The 13,392-nt window shown below is 45.4% G+C and overlaps 1 protein-coding gene across 1 annotated transcript; it reads right to left on the bottom strand.

Annotated features, from left to right (window-relative positions):
- Window positions 1-1,845: 1,845 nt before the first annotated feature.
- Window positions 1,846-12,404, bottom strand: LOC126188780 (uncharacterized). Its single transcript, XM_049930392.1, has 2 exons — window positions 11,605-12,404; window positions 1,846-1,882 (listed from the first exon to the last, which is right to left on the bottom strand). Exons 1-2 carry the CDS (start codon window positions 12,402-12,404, stop codon window positions 1,846-1,848), a joined length of 837 nt encoding a protein of 278 aa, XP_049786349.1.
- Window positions 12,405-13,392: the final 988 nt, after the last annotated feature.

The raw sequence follows: 13,392 nt of genomic DNA, 5'->3' as shown, positions 1-13,392 counted from the left end.
GACTTAGAAGCTTAGATTTATTACAGCAACTGTATACCATAGTATGTGACATAAATTTCAACTTGATACATCTGACCGTTCCTGATAAAAATGGCTCTTAACAGACTGACTGACCGACAGACTGATACCAAACGGCCAAAAAAATTTTTTTTTTCTTTTGATTTAATGAAGAGTTAACAATTTTCAGATTTTTTTTCCCTTTTGCTTTAGAATGAAGCCTTGATTCAAGCCACATTTCTTGATTCCTGGTCAACGAGAAGTGACCTGTATATTTTGATGTCTGAGTTTGCGAATATCGAAATATGTGACATAAATGCCGTATCTTTTGACTGCTTTGAGTTAGAAGATTAACTTTTTTACATCGCCAAGGGCCCGCAGACATTAATATGCTATATAGATTTCAAATTAATATGTCAACCCGTTTCTGAGAAAAAGGAGTTCTTAAAAGTCGTACTGACAGACAGACCGAAGAACGAACGACGTGATGATACTACAATGGTTGGTCGGCTATCTGAAGCTGTACAGGAAGCTCGGAATAAGGACACCCGGCGTTACCGAGAAGATTTTACATGCAAATATTCCCGAGGAAAAACGATTCCTGTCGTATTGAAATCGGTTTATGGCATCTGCGGATCCAGTCGTCTCGAGAGTCCAGAAAACGACAACTGTAGATGGTCTTACCTCAGGTAAGAGGTCTGCTTTTCGAATCGACTACCAGCGGACAACCCGGTGGAGATTCTTCTAAAACCAATAATGATACAAGCGATGAATATCATTTCCACTGACAAATGTAAATACTGAATAAAACATTTCAATTCATTGTCAGTGAGCTCACAATATTGCCGAAGTTTTACTCGAATCCGCTAAATTTATAATTTTTGATCCGCCAAATTGGTTCCGCCATTTTGAAAACTATGTTTTCGACATCGGATTCCTATTTAGGGACACAAGGAATCTAAAAAGAAGACAGTTTTGTTGGTTTTATATATTAATTTTTAGGCATTCGTATCACAGCCGATTTAAGTGTAACCATTTTAAAATTGCTTTGTTGTCCGAGTGTCTCTCTGTCTGTCCAGCTGTTAACCCTTTTTCTCAGGAAAGGGTTGACTTATCAAATTGAAATTTATATCTATAGTCCCTTGGCGGTATAATAAACATTAGCTTTTAAGTCAGTGCAGTCAAAAGATACCGTCATCTATGTCAAATATTTTGATACTCTCAATCTCTTTCATCATAACCTATAGGACACTTCCCTTGACTTAGAATCATGAAATTCGCAGGAAGCAAGGTTTCAAAGCAGAAGTGAGGGGGAGAAAATCAGAAAATTGGTAGTTTGTAATTAAATCTCACCAACAAAATTTGATTTGTCATTTGTTTTCCGATGTCAGACTTGAAATTAAAACAGCCAGTAGTTCTGTATTCAGGCTGCCTGGGTCGCAATGGTAAAAGTCAAACATCAGGCAAGGAATGACGTTATTGCTCATATGACGCGTTTCAGAATTTATCCATCATCAGATATCCAGGGGTGATTACTGCAAGTAAATGTGCCGTTTACGTTGTATGAGAGACAAACAAGCGCAAACTAATTCGATGTTTGACTTTTACCACTGCAATCCAGTCAGCCAAAGCGGAGAAATCATGTCTGTTATAATAATGGTCGCCTGCCCCCTGCATGACTTCTGTCACATTTATATTACTTAAACTAAAACATTATGGACATTCTTGGAATCGCTGGGACCGATATCTTGCCAGTGTCAGTGCCGATAACAGGCAAAAACAATCGAGATACTCGATTTATGAAATAGATGAACTTTCCATATAAATAATTAAGGTTGTACGGAACACTCAGCCGTACTCGCGCCTGGAAAATTTTTCTACACTCCTGGAAATTGAAATAAGAACACCGTGAATTCATTGTCCCAGGAAGGGGAAACTTTATTGACACATTCCTGGGGTCAGATACATCACATGATCACACTGACAGAACCACAGGCACATAGACACAGGCAACAGAGCATGCACAATGTCGGCACTAGTACAGTGTATATCCACCTTTCGCAGCAATGCAGGCTGCTATTCTCCCATGGAGACGATCGTAGAGATGCTGGATGTAGTCCTGTGGAACGGCTTGCCATGCCATTTCCACCTGGCGCCTCAGTTGGACCAGCGTTCGTGCTGGCCGTGCAGACCGCGTGAGACGACGCTTCATCCAGTCCCAAACATGCTCAATGGGGGACAGATCCGGAGATCTTGCTGGCCAGGGTAGTTGACTTACACCTTCTAGAGCACGTTGGGTGGCACGGGATACATGCGGACGTGCATTGTCCTGTTGGAACAGCAAGTTCCCTTGCCGGTCTAGGAATGGTAGAACGATGGGTTCGATGACGGTTTGGATGTACCGTGCACTATTCAGTGTCCCCTCGACGATCACCAGTGGTGTACGGCCAGTGTAGGAGATCGCTCCCCACACCATGATGCCGGGTGTTGGCCCTGTGTGCCTCGGTCGTATGCAGTCCTGATTGTGGCGCTCACCTGCACGGCGTCAAACACGCATACGACCATCATTGGCACCAAGGCAGAAGCGACTCTCATCGCTGAAGACGACACGTCTCCATTCGTCCCTCCATTCACGCCTGTCGCGACACCACTTGAGGCGGGCTGCACGATGTTGGGGCGTGAGCGGAAGACGGCCTAACGGTGTGCGGGACCGTAGCCCAGCTTCATGGAGACGGTTGCGAATGGTCCTCGCCGATACCCCAGGAGCAACAGTGTCCCTAATTTGCTGGGAAGTGGCGGTGCGGTCCCCTACGGCACTGCGTAGGATCCTAAGGTCTTGGCGTGCATCCGTGCGTCGCTGCGGTCCGGTCCCAGGTCGACGGGCACATGCACCTTCCGCCGACCTCTGGCGACAACATCGATGTACTGTGGAGACCTCACGCCCCACGTGTTGAGCAATTCGGCGGTACGTCCACCCGGCCTCCCGCATGCCCACTATACACCCTCGCTCAAAGTCCGTCAACTGCACATACGGTTCACGTCCACGCTGTCGCGGCATGCTACCAGTGTTAAAGACTACGATGGAGCTCCGTATGCCACGGCAAACTGGCTGACACTGACGGCGGCGGTGCACAAATGCTGCGCAGCTAGCGCCATTCGACAGCCAACACCGCGGTTCCTGGTGTGTCCGCTGTGCCGTGCTTGTGATCATTGCTTGTACAGCCCTCTCGCAGTGTCCGGAGCAAGTATGGTGGGTCTGACACACCGGTGTCAATGTGTTCTTTTTTCCATTTCCAGGAGTGTATTATGTCCAGCTTTTGAAGCGAGTTGGCCCGTGGCGCGTAGTGGTCTTTTATTATGGTTTTATTCTTCTATTTAACATTTCCTCAGAAGAGAGCACTTTCACGTTTCTGGAAAGTGTTAATTCTGAAGAGTCGTACTACGACGCTAAAATGCAGTGAAACATTAATAAACGAAATTCCGGTCACAGTAGCAAAAATACAGGAGTCGTATTCTCCAGACGTATCACGAGTTACACGAGGTAAGGTTGTGTGAAATTCACGTAATTGTTATTATCGAGATTGTATCTGGAAATAAGGTTGCTTTGTAGAAACTGAAAATAGCTGCAGCTCCGTTATCAAATGACTAACATAAACATTATAAGCTCTCCAGGTAAAACATTAGCACGCATTAAAAGTACGCAAGTAGCACTGTAGACGGTGTTGCACTGAGATTACGAGGGCATGTGGTTCTGCGCCGTTCACATAAGCCTTGACACTGAAATTATGTATATCTACTAGTCAGTTCTATGAAATCAGTGCAGTAAGACAAATCGACTTGTCAGACTGACAGAAAGGAATTTTCTTGTTTGACGTGTCCAAGACAACATCGTAAATGAAATTGCCACATTTGTCGGTGTATCAGCGCGGATTAACAATAAGAAATGGTGTGCCAGTCGCAGCTATGCAGTGCGACGAACAACAGTGGTTGTAGCAAGTTCTTAATCGACAGGGACTAAAGACTAGTGTCGCGCCTTGTCAATGACAAAAAGTTTCAAACACCACAGGGATTGCTGCTGTCAGTGAATGCAGGTCTATCTCAATCAGCTTCAAAGAGAAGACTGCGAAGAGAACTGTTTGCGGTGGGTATTTGCAGCCCGGGACCTATCAAAAGGCGTTGCTCGCAACGGCATATAATGCTGTTCAACGAGTTGTGGATTCTGTCTCTTTTCAATTTGTGATGTAGTATCATGACTTGAGATACATTTTTTTTTTTTTACCTTGAACATGAACCAGGATGTTTCTTTCAACATTATCGGTTACCAAGTACAGCTGTTTCGTTAGTATCTTCATGACGCTGTGATCACTCCCATCTTCCAAAATGGCAACAACTGTTTTCACGGGGGTAGAGTTATACGTTCTGAGTTTGACTACCACAATTTCTTAGAAAAAAAAACTCAAACTATTTAAGGACTATATTTACCAGCCCCCAAACATATTACTGCTACAACTTTATAACAGATACATACTGTCGGGCAAGTTGAATTAAAGACCTCACCAGGATGTCGTCAGAGACGTGTTTACGTTAGAGAAACGAAGAGGGCAGGTCCAGTAGTATCAGCGTACGTTCGAGTATTCTTAATCCTCAGTTCTTCGTAAGAATGTAATTATCTTTGCCTATTTAGGGTTGTGTACCTCAATCGGTAAAACGGAATAGGTTCGATTATGGCATATCCACATAGGAAAACTATGTGAACAATGTCAGCGTCGGGCATTATTGCAGAATACTGAGCGTCTGGTGAAGCTGTCACCCGACTTTGGAGAAATATACATTTTTTCAGTGCTCTTGATAGATATGGTTAGTTCTGCAGTTCACTGTTTAAAATTTGAATAATTCTTCAGCATTTCGCGAAAAAAGCACTATTAAGCGGGGAATTTTAATCTCGTAAAAAATCATTTGTCAATTTGCGAAAAAAAATTTTTGATCACAATTCGGAATAGCTGCCTAAGAATTCTACAGAAAATCCTAACGATTTTTTTTTGTGCGGACAAGATTTATGAGATAACTGCAATAATGACTGATCCATTTTACCGTGTGGCACTAACGCATGTTCGTAAAATAACCGTCCGCTAAAACGTGCAAATAGGTGCACGCAAAAACATTTGAACTCGTGGTAGGAGAGCCATTTACACACGTGGTGCCACGTAGAAAAAAATTTGCAGTCAACGATGGGATTATATCGGTGGTAGTTTAGTTTTAATTAGATACACGTTATTACACCAGTTAAAATGTCATAAACATACTTTCTGGAATGTTACCCATCTTATTTTATCCTGACAGCTAGGCAGGATCGCTGACATATTTAAACAGGATACACAAACAGTATCTGGAAAATGTGTTGTCGTACGATTCACTGTTTAAGTCAACTGTCGCGGCACGCATCATATCTACTTGGGACTGGAAGGCTCTGAGCTTAGTCAACTGTCGCGGCACGCATCATATCTACTTGGGACTGGAAGGCTCTGAGCACTATGGGACTTAAATTCTGAGGTCACCAGTCCCCTAGAACTTAGAACTACTTAAACCTAACTAACCTAAGGACATCACAAACATCCATGCCCGAGGCAGGATTCGAACCTGCGACCGTAGCGGTCGCGCGGTTCCAGACTGTAGCGCCTAGAACCGTTCGGCCACCACGGCCGGCGGGACTGGAAGGACAGCGCAGCATTGGACAAGTACTCACCAGGCACACATGATTTCGCGGGACTTAAGTCGGAACGCTCACCTTTTTTTTCTATTCTGTCCAGGTTTTGAAGCGAGCTGACCCACTGTGCAACGTTACGATTAGTAAGATACAAAATGGCTCTGAGCACTATGGGACTCAACTGCTGTGGTCATAAGTCCCCTAGAACTTAGAACTACTTAAACCTAACTAACCTAAGGACATCACACACATCCATGCCCGAGGCAGGATTCGAACCTGCGACCGTAGCGGTCGTGCGGTTCCAGACTGTAGCGCCTTTAACCGCTCGGCCACTTCGGCCGGCAGTAAGATAAAAAACTCTAGCTATCTCAGAAAAAGGCTGTACATTATCCTGAGTGATGCATTTGTAGAAGCTGAGTGAACCGTGACTCCAGCCAGAAATCTCCATACAAACTATATTTCAAATCATATTTCGAGCAGTTGTAGTTCGAAGGGCTACGGAGTAGTGAGGCGACTGAAGAAGACACGTAGATCCATTCTTTTTCATTGACTATTTGGAAAAGCATGAAACTGTGACATAGTCCTACTAGTTACTCGAACGTCTGCACAGGGTTTTAAACAGAAGCGAGAAAGGTTTCTCATGCTACAGGCAATACGGCTGACCATTGCTCGGCTGTAAAAGACCTACCCCAAAGCAGACCACCTTGCCCCTGAATAGTTCTCCTTTCATCCTGTTTCCCTAACTCTTTTTTCGTCTTGATTTCAAAAAATTTCACAGAATGAAGGAATTTTAAAAGAATGTAAAGATTTTTTGTACTGAAACCTCCTGGCAGATTAAAACTGTGTGCCCGACCGAGACTCGAACTCGAGACCTTTGCCTTTCGCGGGCAAGTGCTCTACCATCTGAGCTACCGAAGCACGACTCACGCCCGCTACTCACAGCTTTACTTCTGCCAGTATCTCGTCTCCTACCGTTTCATATCAGCGCACACTCCGCTGCAGGGTGAAAATCTCATTCTGGATTTTTTGTACTGTAAACAAGTACTACACAAAGCAACAATTTTTAAAATTTTTGTCCTTATCTAATTGAAATGTTACCTGATTGAATCAAATTCGTCAAAAACTCAATGGAGTTATGGTGAGAAATAAATTAATGCGTTTCTTGTCAGTCGATTCTTGTATGTATTGTATGAGCCGATATATACAGACGATGATGATTTCGATCAAGCACAGAGATTTTAAGGCGAACACAGCAACGTGGCGGCTGCAAACCAAAATCTTCATCTGTTGTGATCTTCATGCGGAAGACCAGTGATGCAGCTGGCCTCTCTAGTATTTCTTACGCCAGCCTCTTCATCTCTGCATAACTACTACAACCCACATCCATTTGTAGCTGGTCACTATGTTCTTGCCTCGTACTGCCTCTACACGTTTTGCCCCTACATTTCCATCCATTACTGAACTAAATATTCCTCAGGATACGTGCTATCTACCGATCCTTCTTTTAGTCGAGTTGTGACATACATTTCTTATTACGGAATTCGTTACAGTACCTCCTCCTCAGTTATTCGGTCTACCAACCCAACCTTCAGCATTATTATGTAGTACTTCATTACAAAAACTTCTGTTTTCTTCCCGTCTGAACTGCTTATCTTTGTATGTCCGTCCTAGTAGTAGTTGTTGACACGGACTTCAGCTGTTCGGTATGAATTGAAAACTAAAGCACCTGCAGTCACCTCTTTTGCATTTCATTTATTTACGCAATCAGTTTCGGTGTTCCATTGCACAATCTTCAGGCCCCTTTACCAACGTAGATTGGGACGCTCTTGTTGAATGTTGTCCTGGCAGTCGTCCGTTGATGAACGATATGATAGTCTCATGCAAACCAGAGATTTACGGACACTGGTTATTTAATATTGGCACCTGTTATGACTGCACACTAGATTGTACTCCTCCAAATTTAAGTTGGTAATGGGGCCTGAAACTGGTCTAATGAAACATTGAAACTAGTTGCATAAATAATGATGAGTTCCCATACTCCGAGGAGCGTAGGGGACGATGCGGGAGACCCGCACCGCTGTACTAGGTAAGGTCCTAGTGTAGGTGGTTTGCCATTGCCTTCCTCCGACCGTCATGAGGATGAATGAAGACCACACAACAACAACCAGTAATCTCGAGGCATGAAAAATTCCTGACCTCGCCGGGAATCGAACCCGAGACCCCGTGCGTGGGAAGCGGGAACGCTACTGCAATACCACGAGCTGCGGACTGCGTAAATAAATGCAAAAGAGCTGACTGCAGGTGTTTTAGTTTTCATTTCATTTCGAATTGCTTATTGTTCACGTTCACTTCCGTACATACTTATACTCCAGACAAATACCTTCTAAAGAGACCTCCTTACAATTAAATTGTTAATTAATAAATTCCGCTTTTACAGAAATACTTTTCTTGCTATTGACATTCTGCTTTTTATATCCTGTATACTTTGGCCATGGTCAGTTATTTTGCCACCCATATAGCAAAATTCATCTACTGCTTTTAATATGTCTTTTCCTACTGTAATCCCCTCAGTGTCACCCTATTTAATTAGACTACATTCCATTACTGTTGTTATTCTTTTCTTGATGTTCATCTTATAAAGTCTTTTCAAAACACTATTCATTCCGGTCAGCTGCTCTTCCAAGTTCTGTGCTGCCTCTCACGGAATTACAGTGTCATCGGCAAACATTAAGGTTTTTGTTTATTCTCCCTGAACTTTAATTCCTTCTCCAAATTTTTCTCAGGTTTCTTTTATCTCTTGCTCAGTGTACAGATTGAATAACACTGGGGGCAGGCTACAAATCTGTCTCACACCCTTACCAACCACTGCTGCCCGTTTATGACCGCCAACTCTTATAACTCGTTTGGTTTCGAGAACCACTGTTAAATGCGTGGTAGCGGGTGCTTTTTGTTGTACCACATATTAAGTTTTCTTTTTCCCGTTTTATTCATGTATGGTGTGTGGAGAGTGTGCAGAATGTGCGCGAGCTGTTAGGTGCCTAATATCATCTCCGTGGCCTCTACGGACTATATTCGTAGTTTCTGCCTGAACTGCATTTCTTGAAGCTTTCAAAACAGTTTCCCGCGAGGCTTAGGTCGTATTTCTTCAAATGTCAGCCACTTAGTTTTTTTCTGCCTTATACCCTTTCGGCAGTCTAGCAATCCTGTGCTCATTCTCATCCCCCTACTCCGCATATACGACATATCCACCGCCAGTCCGCCCTATGTGGCTTCCATACATTTGGTAGGCTATCGCTTTTGTTAATAAATTTTCAATGAAATATGACATTGTCAAATTGGATCAAACTCTATTTAAAATACACTCTTTATTTATATATGTTTTGGTCACGTTTGGCAGACATTTTACAGTTAATCAGTTTCGACTCTAATGAGTCATCAGCAGAACTAAAATTCCGGAAAGTACGAAAATTCAGAATTACTGTCCGAGTTAAGAAGTTCTGAAAATATTAAAAAGTGAAAGCAAGAGAAAAAGGTGAAAATATTCCTTGTGTTTTGTACCGACAGCATCAAGCCGTGATCAAGCACTCAAAGTGGCCATGTAAAATCAGGAATGCTTTGTACCTTGAAACTGGAAAAGCTATGTTCGTAGAGGGCGCCTGATCATGATTGGGTTACGTCCTCGATAACATAGTCATTATTTTTCACTTTTTGAGATATTATAAGCTACAGCGTAGACTGTTGGAAGGTATACTATAATGAAGTAATACATCGTTTAGTTTTACTAGACATGTGGTGCCCTCTTATCTCAGTTTCTTTCAGTTCTCTATATTTCAGTTTTATGTCAAAAAATGAGAAATAAAGAATATGTTATAGTTCTGTACAAATAAATAATTTTTGTAGTGTACTTATTCGTACATGTAAGCAAAGCATATGCTCTCTACGAACGTAACTGTTCCACTTTTGAGGTACGACATGTGAGCAGGCACGGCAATAGATTTTAAGTGACGAGAATGAGTCCTTGTTCACACCTCGACGTGTTACCTACGTTCAAAGACACCGGAAATAGTTTCATTTTTTCTTCAGCTTGCACTTTTTAATATTTTTATAACTGTTCATGTAGAACCAATATGACCGACCCCCTGTGAAAATGCTAGTTTTACACGCTTTTCAATATTATGATGTCAAATTACCTGTGATATGTATCCTTCAGTGATACAAATATGCTAGTACATTTAATGGTATATTTGGATGCCGTTCGCACCAGGTCTGATTAATGGAAGACATCGAAACATTTACAGTTCTAGTATAATATATTTGTCCAATGAATACCCGTTTATCATCTGCATTTCTTCTTGGGGTAGCAATTTTAATGGGCAGGTATGTATTTTGGGTCATCAGTGTATACTGGAGCTCAGTTTGCAGCAATGGAACTACACTCCTGGAAATGGAAAAAAGAACACATTGACACCGGTGTGTCAGACCCACCATACTTGCTCCGGACACTGCGAGAGGGCTGTACAAGCAATGATCACACGCACGGCACAGCGGACACACCAGGAACCGCGGTGTTGGCCGTCGAATGGCGCTAGCTGCGCAGCATTTGTGCACCGCCGCCGTCAGTGTCAGCCAGTTTGCCGTGGCATACGGAGCTCCATCGCAGTCTTTAACACTGGTAGCATGCCGCGACAGCGTGGACGTGAACCGTATGTGCAGTTGACGGACTTTGAGCGAGGGCGTATAGTGGGCATGCGGGAGGCCGGGTGGACGTACCGCCGAATTGCTCAACACGTGGGGCGTGAGGTCTCCACAGTACATCGATGTTGTCGCCAGTGGTCGGCGGAAGGTGCACGTGCCCGTCGACCTGGGACCGGACCGCAGCGACGCACGGATGCACGCCAAGACCGTAGGATCCTACGCAGTGCCGTAGGGGACCGCACCGCCACTTCCCAGCAAATTAGGGACACTGTTGCTCCTGGGGTATCGGCGAGGACCATTCGCAACCGTCTCCATGAAGCTGGGCTACGGTCCCGCACACCGTTAGGCCGTCTTCCGCTCACGCCCCAACATCGTGCAGCCCGCCTCCAGTGGTGTCGCGACATGCGTGAATGGAGGGACGAATGGAGACGTGTCGTCTTCAGCGATGAGAGTCGCTGCTGCCTTGGTGTCAATGATGGTCGTATGCGTGTTTGGCGCCGTGCAGGTGAGCGCCACAATCAGGACTGCATACGACCGAGGCACACAGGGCCAACACCCGGCATCATGGTGTGGGGAGCGATCTCCTACACTGGCCGTACACCACTGGTGATCGTCGAGGGGACACTGAATAGTGCACGGTACATCCAAACCGTCATCGAACCCATCGTTCTACCATTCCTAGACCGGCACGGGAACTTGCTGTTCCAACAGGACAATGCACGTCCGCATGTATCCCGTGCCACCCAACGTGCTCTAGAAGGTGTAAGTCAACTACCCTGGCCAGCAAGATCTCCGGATCTGTCCCCCATTGAGCATGTTTGGGACTGGATGAAGCGTCGTCTCACGCGGTCTGCACGTCCAGCACGAACGCTGGTCCAACTGAGGCGCCAGGTGGAAATGGCATGGCAAGCCGTTCCACAGGACTACATCCAGCATCTCTACGATCGTCTCCATGGGAGAATAGCAGCCTGCATTGCTGCGAAAGGTGGATATACACTGTACTAGTGCCGACATTGTGCATGCTCTGTTGCCTGTGTCTATATGCCTGTGGTTCTGTCAGTGTGATCATGTGATGTATCTGACCCCAGGAATGTGTCAATAAAGTTTCCCCTTCCTGGGACAATGAATTCACGGTGTTCTTATTTCAATTTCCAGGAGTGTAGTATAAGAGACCAACGTCCATGATATGATTACTTTGTTTTACTTACCTCAAGACATTTTGATGAGTCTCGACGCAAGCGCGCAGTTGCTCGTGAATGACGTCCTTTAGCCTAGAGGCCTGAGAGTCCAGTTCGCTCACAGTTACGTTCATTCCGGTGCCAACAGTGGCGAAGCGGGATGTTAGGATTCTCAGCTGGACTGTTATGTGGGTCATGACGGCCACGAAGAAGCAGTCCACGTCCACACTGATCAGGGAGAAGTAGACGGTGGAGGCGCACTGCAGCATGTAAGACAGTTCGTAAAAGGGTGACCTCGACCAGGTGCCCAACGGCATCTGCTGGAAGGGCCAGCGTTTCTCTTTGGAGGCCTGCACCAGGGGAATGAGCGACCACAAGATGTCGGCCACCAAGACGTACCAGTGGAAGAATACGCTCAGCCGACCGGCGCGCTTCCGGGCGATCGAGACCACTTGTTGGAGGGTAGGGTCGCCGGTGCAAAACGCCTGCTGTTCTACGGTCATCAGGTCCACGCGGCGCGCCAGCGCGTAGAAGAGCGGCCGGCGGCTTACGAACAACAGCGACTTGGAGAGGGCGGTGAAGACGACGAAAACATTGGCCAGCCCGATGGTGACCTCGGCGAGGTCCCCGGGCCGGTACCAGATGCCGACGGCGGCGACTGCGATGTGCGCCACGCCCACCGCCAGCACGGCCGCCGTGTAGGCGTGGAACAGCGCAGAGTCCGCCGGCTGCCACAGGCCCAGCGTACACAGCAGACGGATGTTGGGCCGCAGCACCGAATCTGCAGAGGACCGCCACGTCAGCGGAGCTCCCGCGCTGCGGTCGGCCATCGCTCTCGGGGTGGTCCTGATACGATCGCCCGATGGAGGAACGCGTGCGCCAGGAACCTGACGGGACCGCTAGTGACCCGCGCATCTCTGCTGCTTATTTTTATAGGCAACCCTCGTCGATATTATGCGCGGCGTGCCCCTTGTAAATCTCACCCCGGTCAGCGGCTGTACTGTCGCCAAAGAGAATGGTAAACGAGGGCGCTGGTAACTCACCAGTTTCCGTCGCATCTCGGTGGAAGAAATCGGGGTACTTAAAGCGAGGAATTCGGATGTAGCCCAGGGCGGTGAATTTATACTCTGTTGCCGTTAATATTACAAATGAAAGCAAGTCAATAAGGAGAGTAAATATTCCATCAGGCAGGTATGTCTGTAGTGGGGCGGTAAATTATACACCCCACCCTCGGACTGGGGGGGAAGCAGTCCTCAGGCGATAGAGTCAGCAGCTGCAGCGGCCGAAATCCAAATCTTGCTTTATTTAGGCACTGTGCTCAATTACGTCGCCTGTTGTTTTGTTACATTTTTTTTTAAATATGCGAAACGTGTGACGGTAGTGCTCAGTTTGGGAGTTTTGCAGTGCAGTAGTTCAGTAGACCTGACGCCTATTCGTGACATGCGACAGTGTAAAGCAACTCTGACAATCAAGAGACTTAATTTGCCTCAGAAAAGGTCATTCTAATTTACAGATAAAAATTTTTCGTATTCTTCCCGTAATATCCTAAAAAGTACAACTTGTCTAGGCATTAAGAATATTAAAAGTCATTATAAAGTGCGTGATTTAATTAGACATATTCACACAGTAATGAGCTGCCCAAGTTTTCCACTGATAATAATAAGGTGCTGTGTGGAATGTGTCAATTGAACAATACTTTTTTTCAACACATCCAGAAATATATTTTTATGACAGTGTGCAGGCCATTCACAGATGTATAATTAATCACATTTCGGATGTTGTGGTTCTTTTAACTTCAATAGTCCGCGTTATAAAACA

The sequence above is a fragment of the Schistocerca cancellata genome, chromosome 5, assembly GCF_023864275.1.
Source record: "Schistocerca cancellata isolate TAMUIC-IGC-003103 chromosome 5, iqSchCanc2.1, whole genome shotgun sequence".
Lineage (NCBI taxonomy): Eukaryota > Metazoa > Arthropoda > Insecta > Orthoptera > Acrididae > Schistocerca > Schistocerca cancellata.
The sequence above is the reverse complement of the archived record's forward strand: the minus strand, read 5'-3'. Positions and strand labels throughout refer to the sequence as shown.

Excerpts from the sequence above, each read along its gene's own strand:
- LOC126188780 (XM_049930392.1), bottom strand. The coding sequence starts at position 12,404 with ATGGCCGACCGCAGCGCGGGAGCTCCGCTGACGTGGCGGTCCTCTGCA. Across the intron at positions 1,883-11,604 it reads ACTCATCAAAATGTCTTGAG|GAGTGTAGAAAAATTTTCCA; the intron begins GTAAGTAAAACA and ends TTCAATTTCCAG.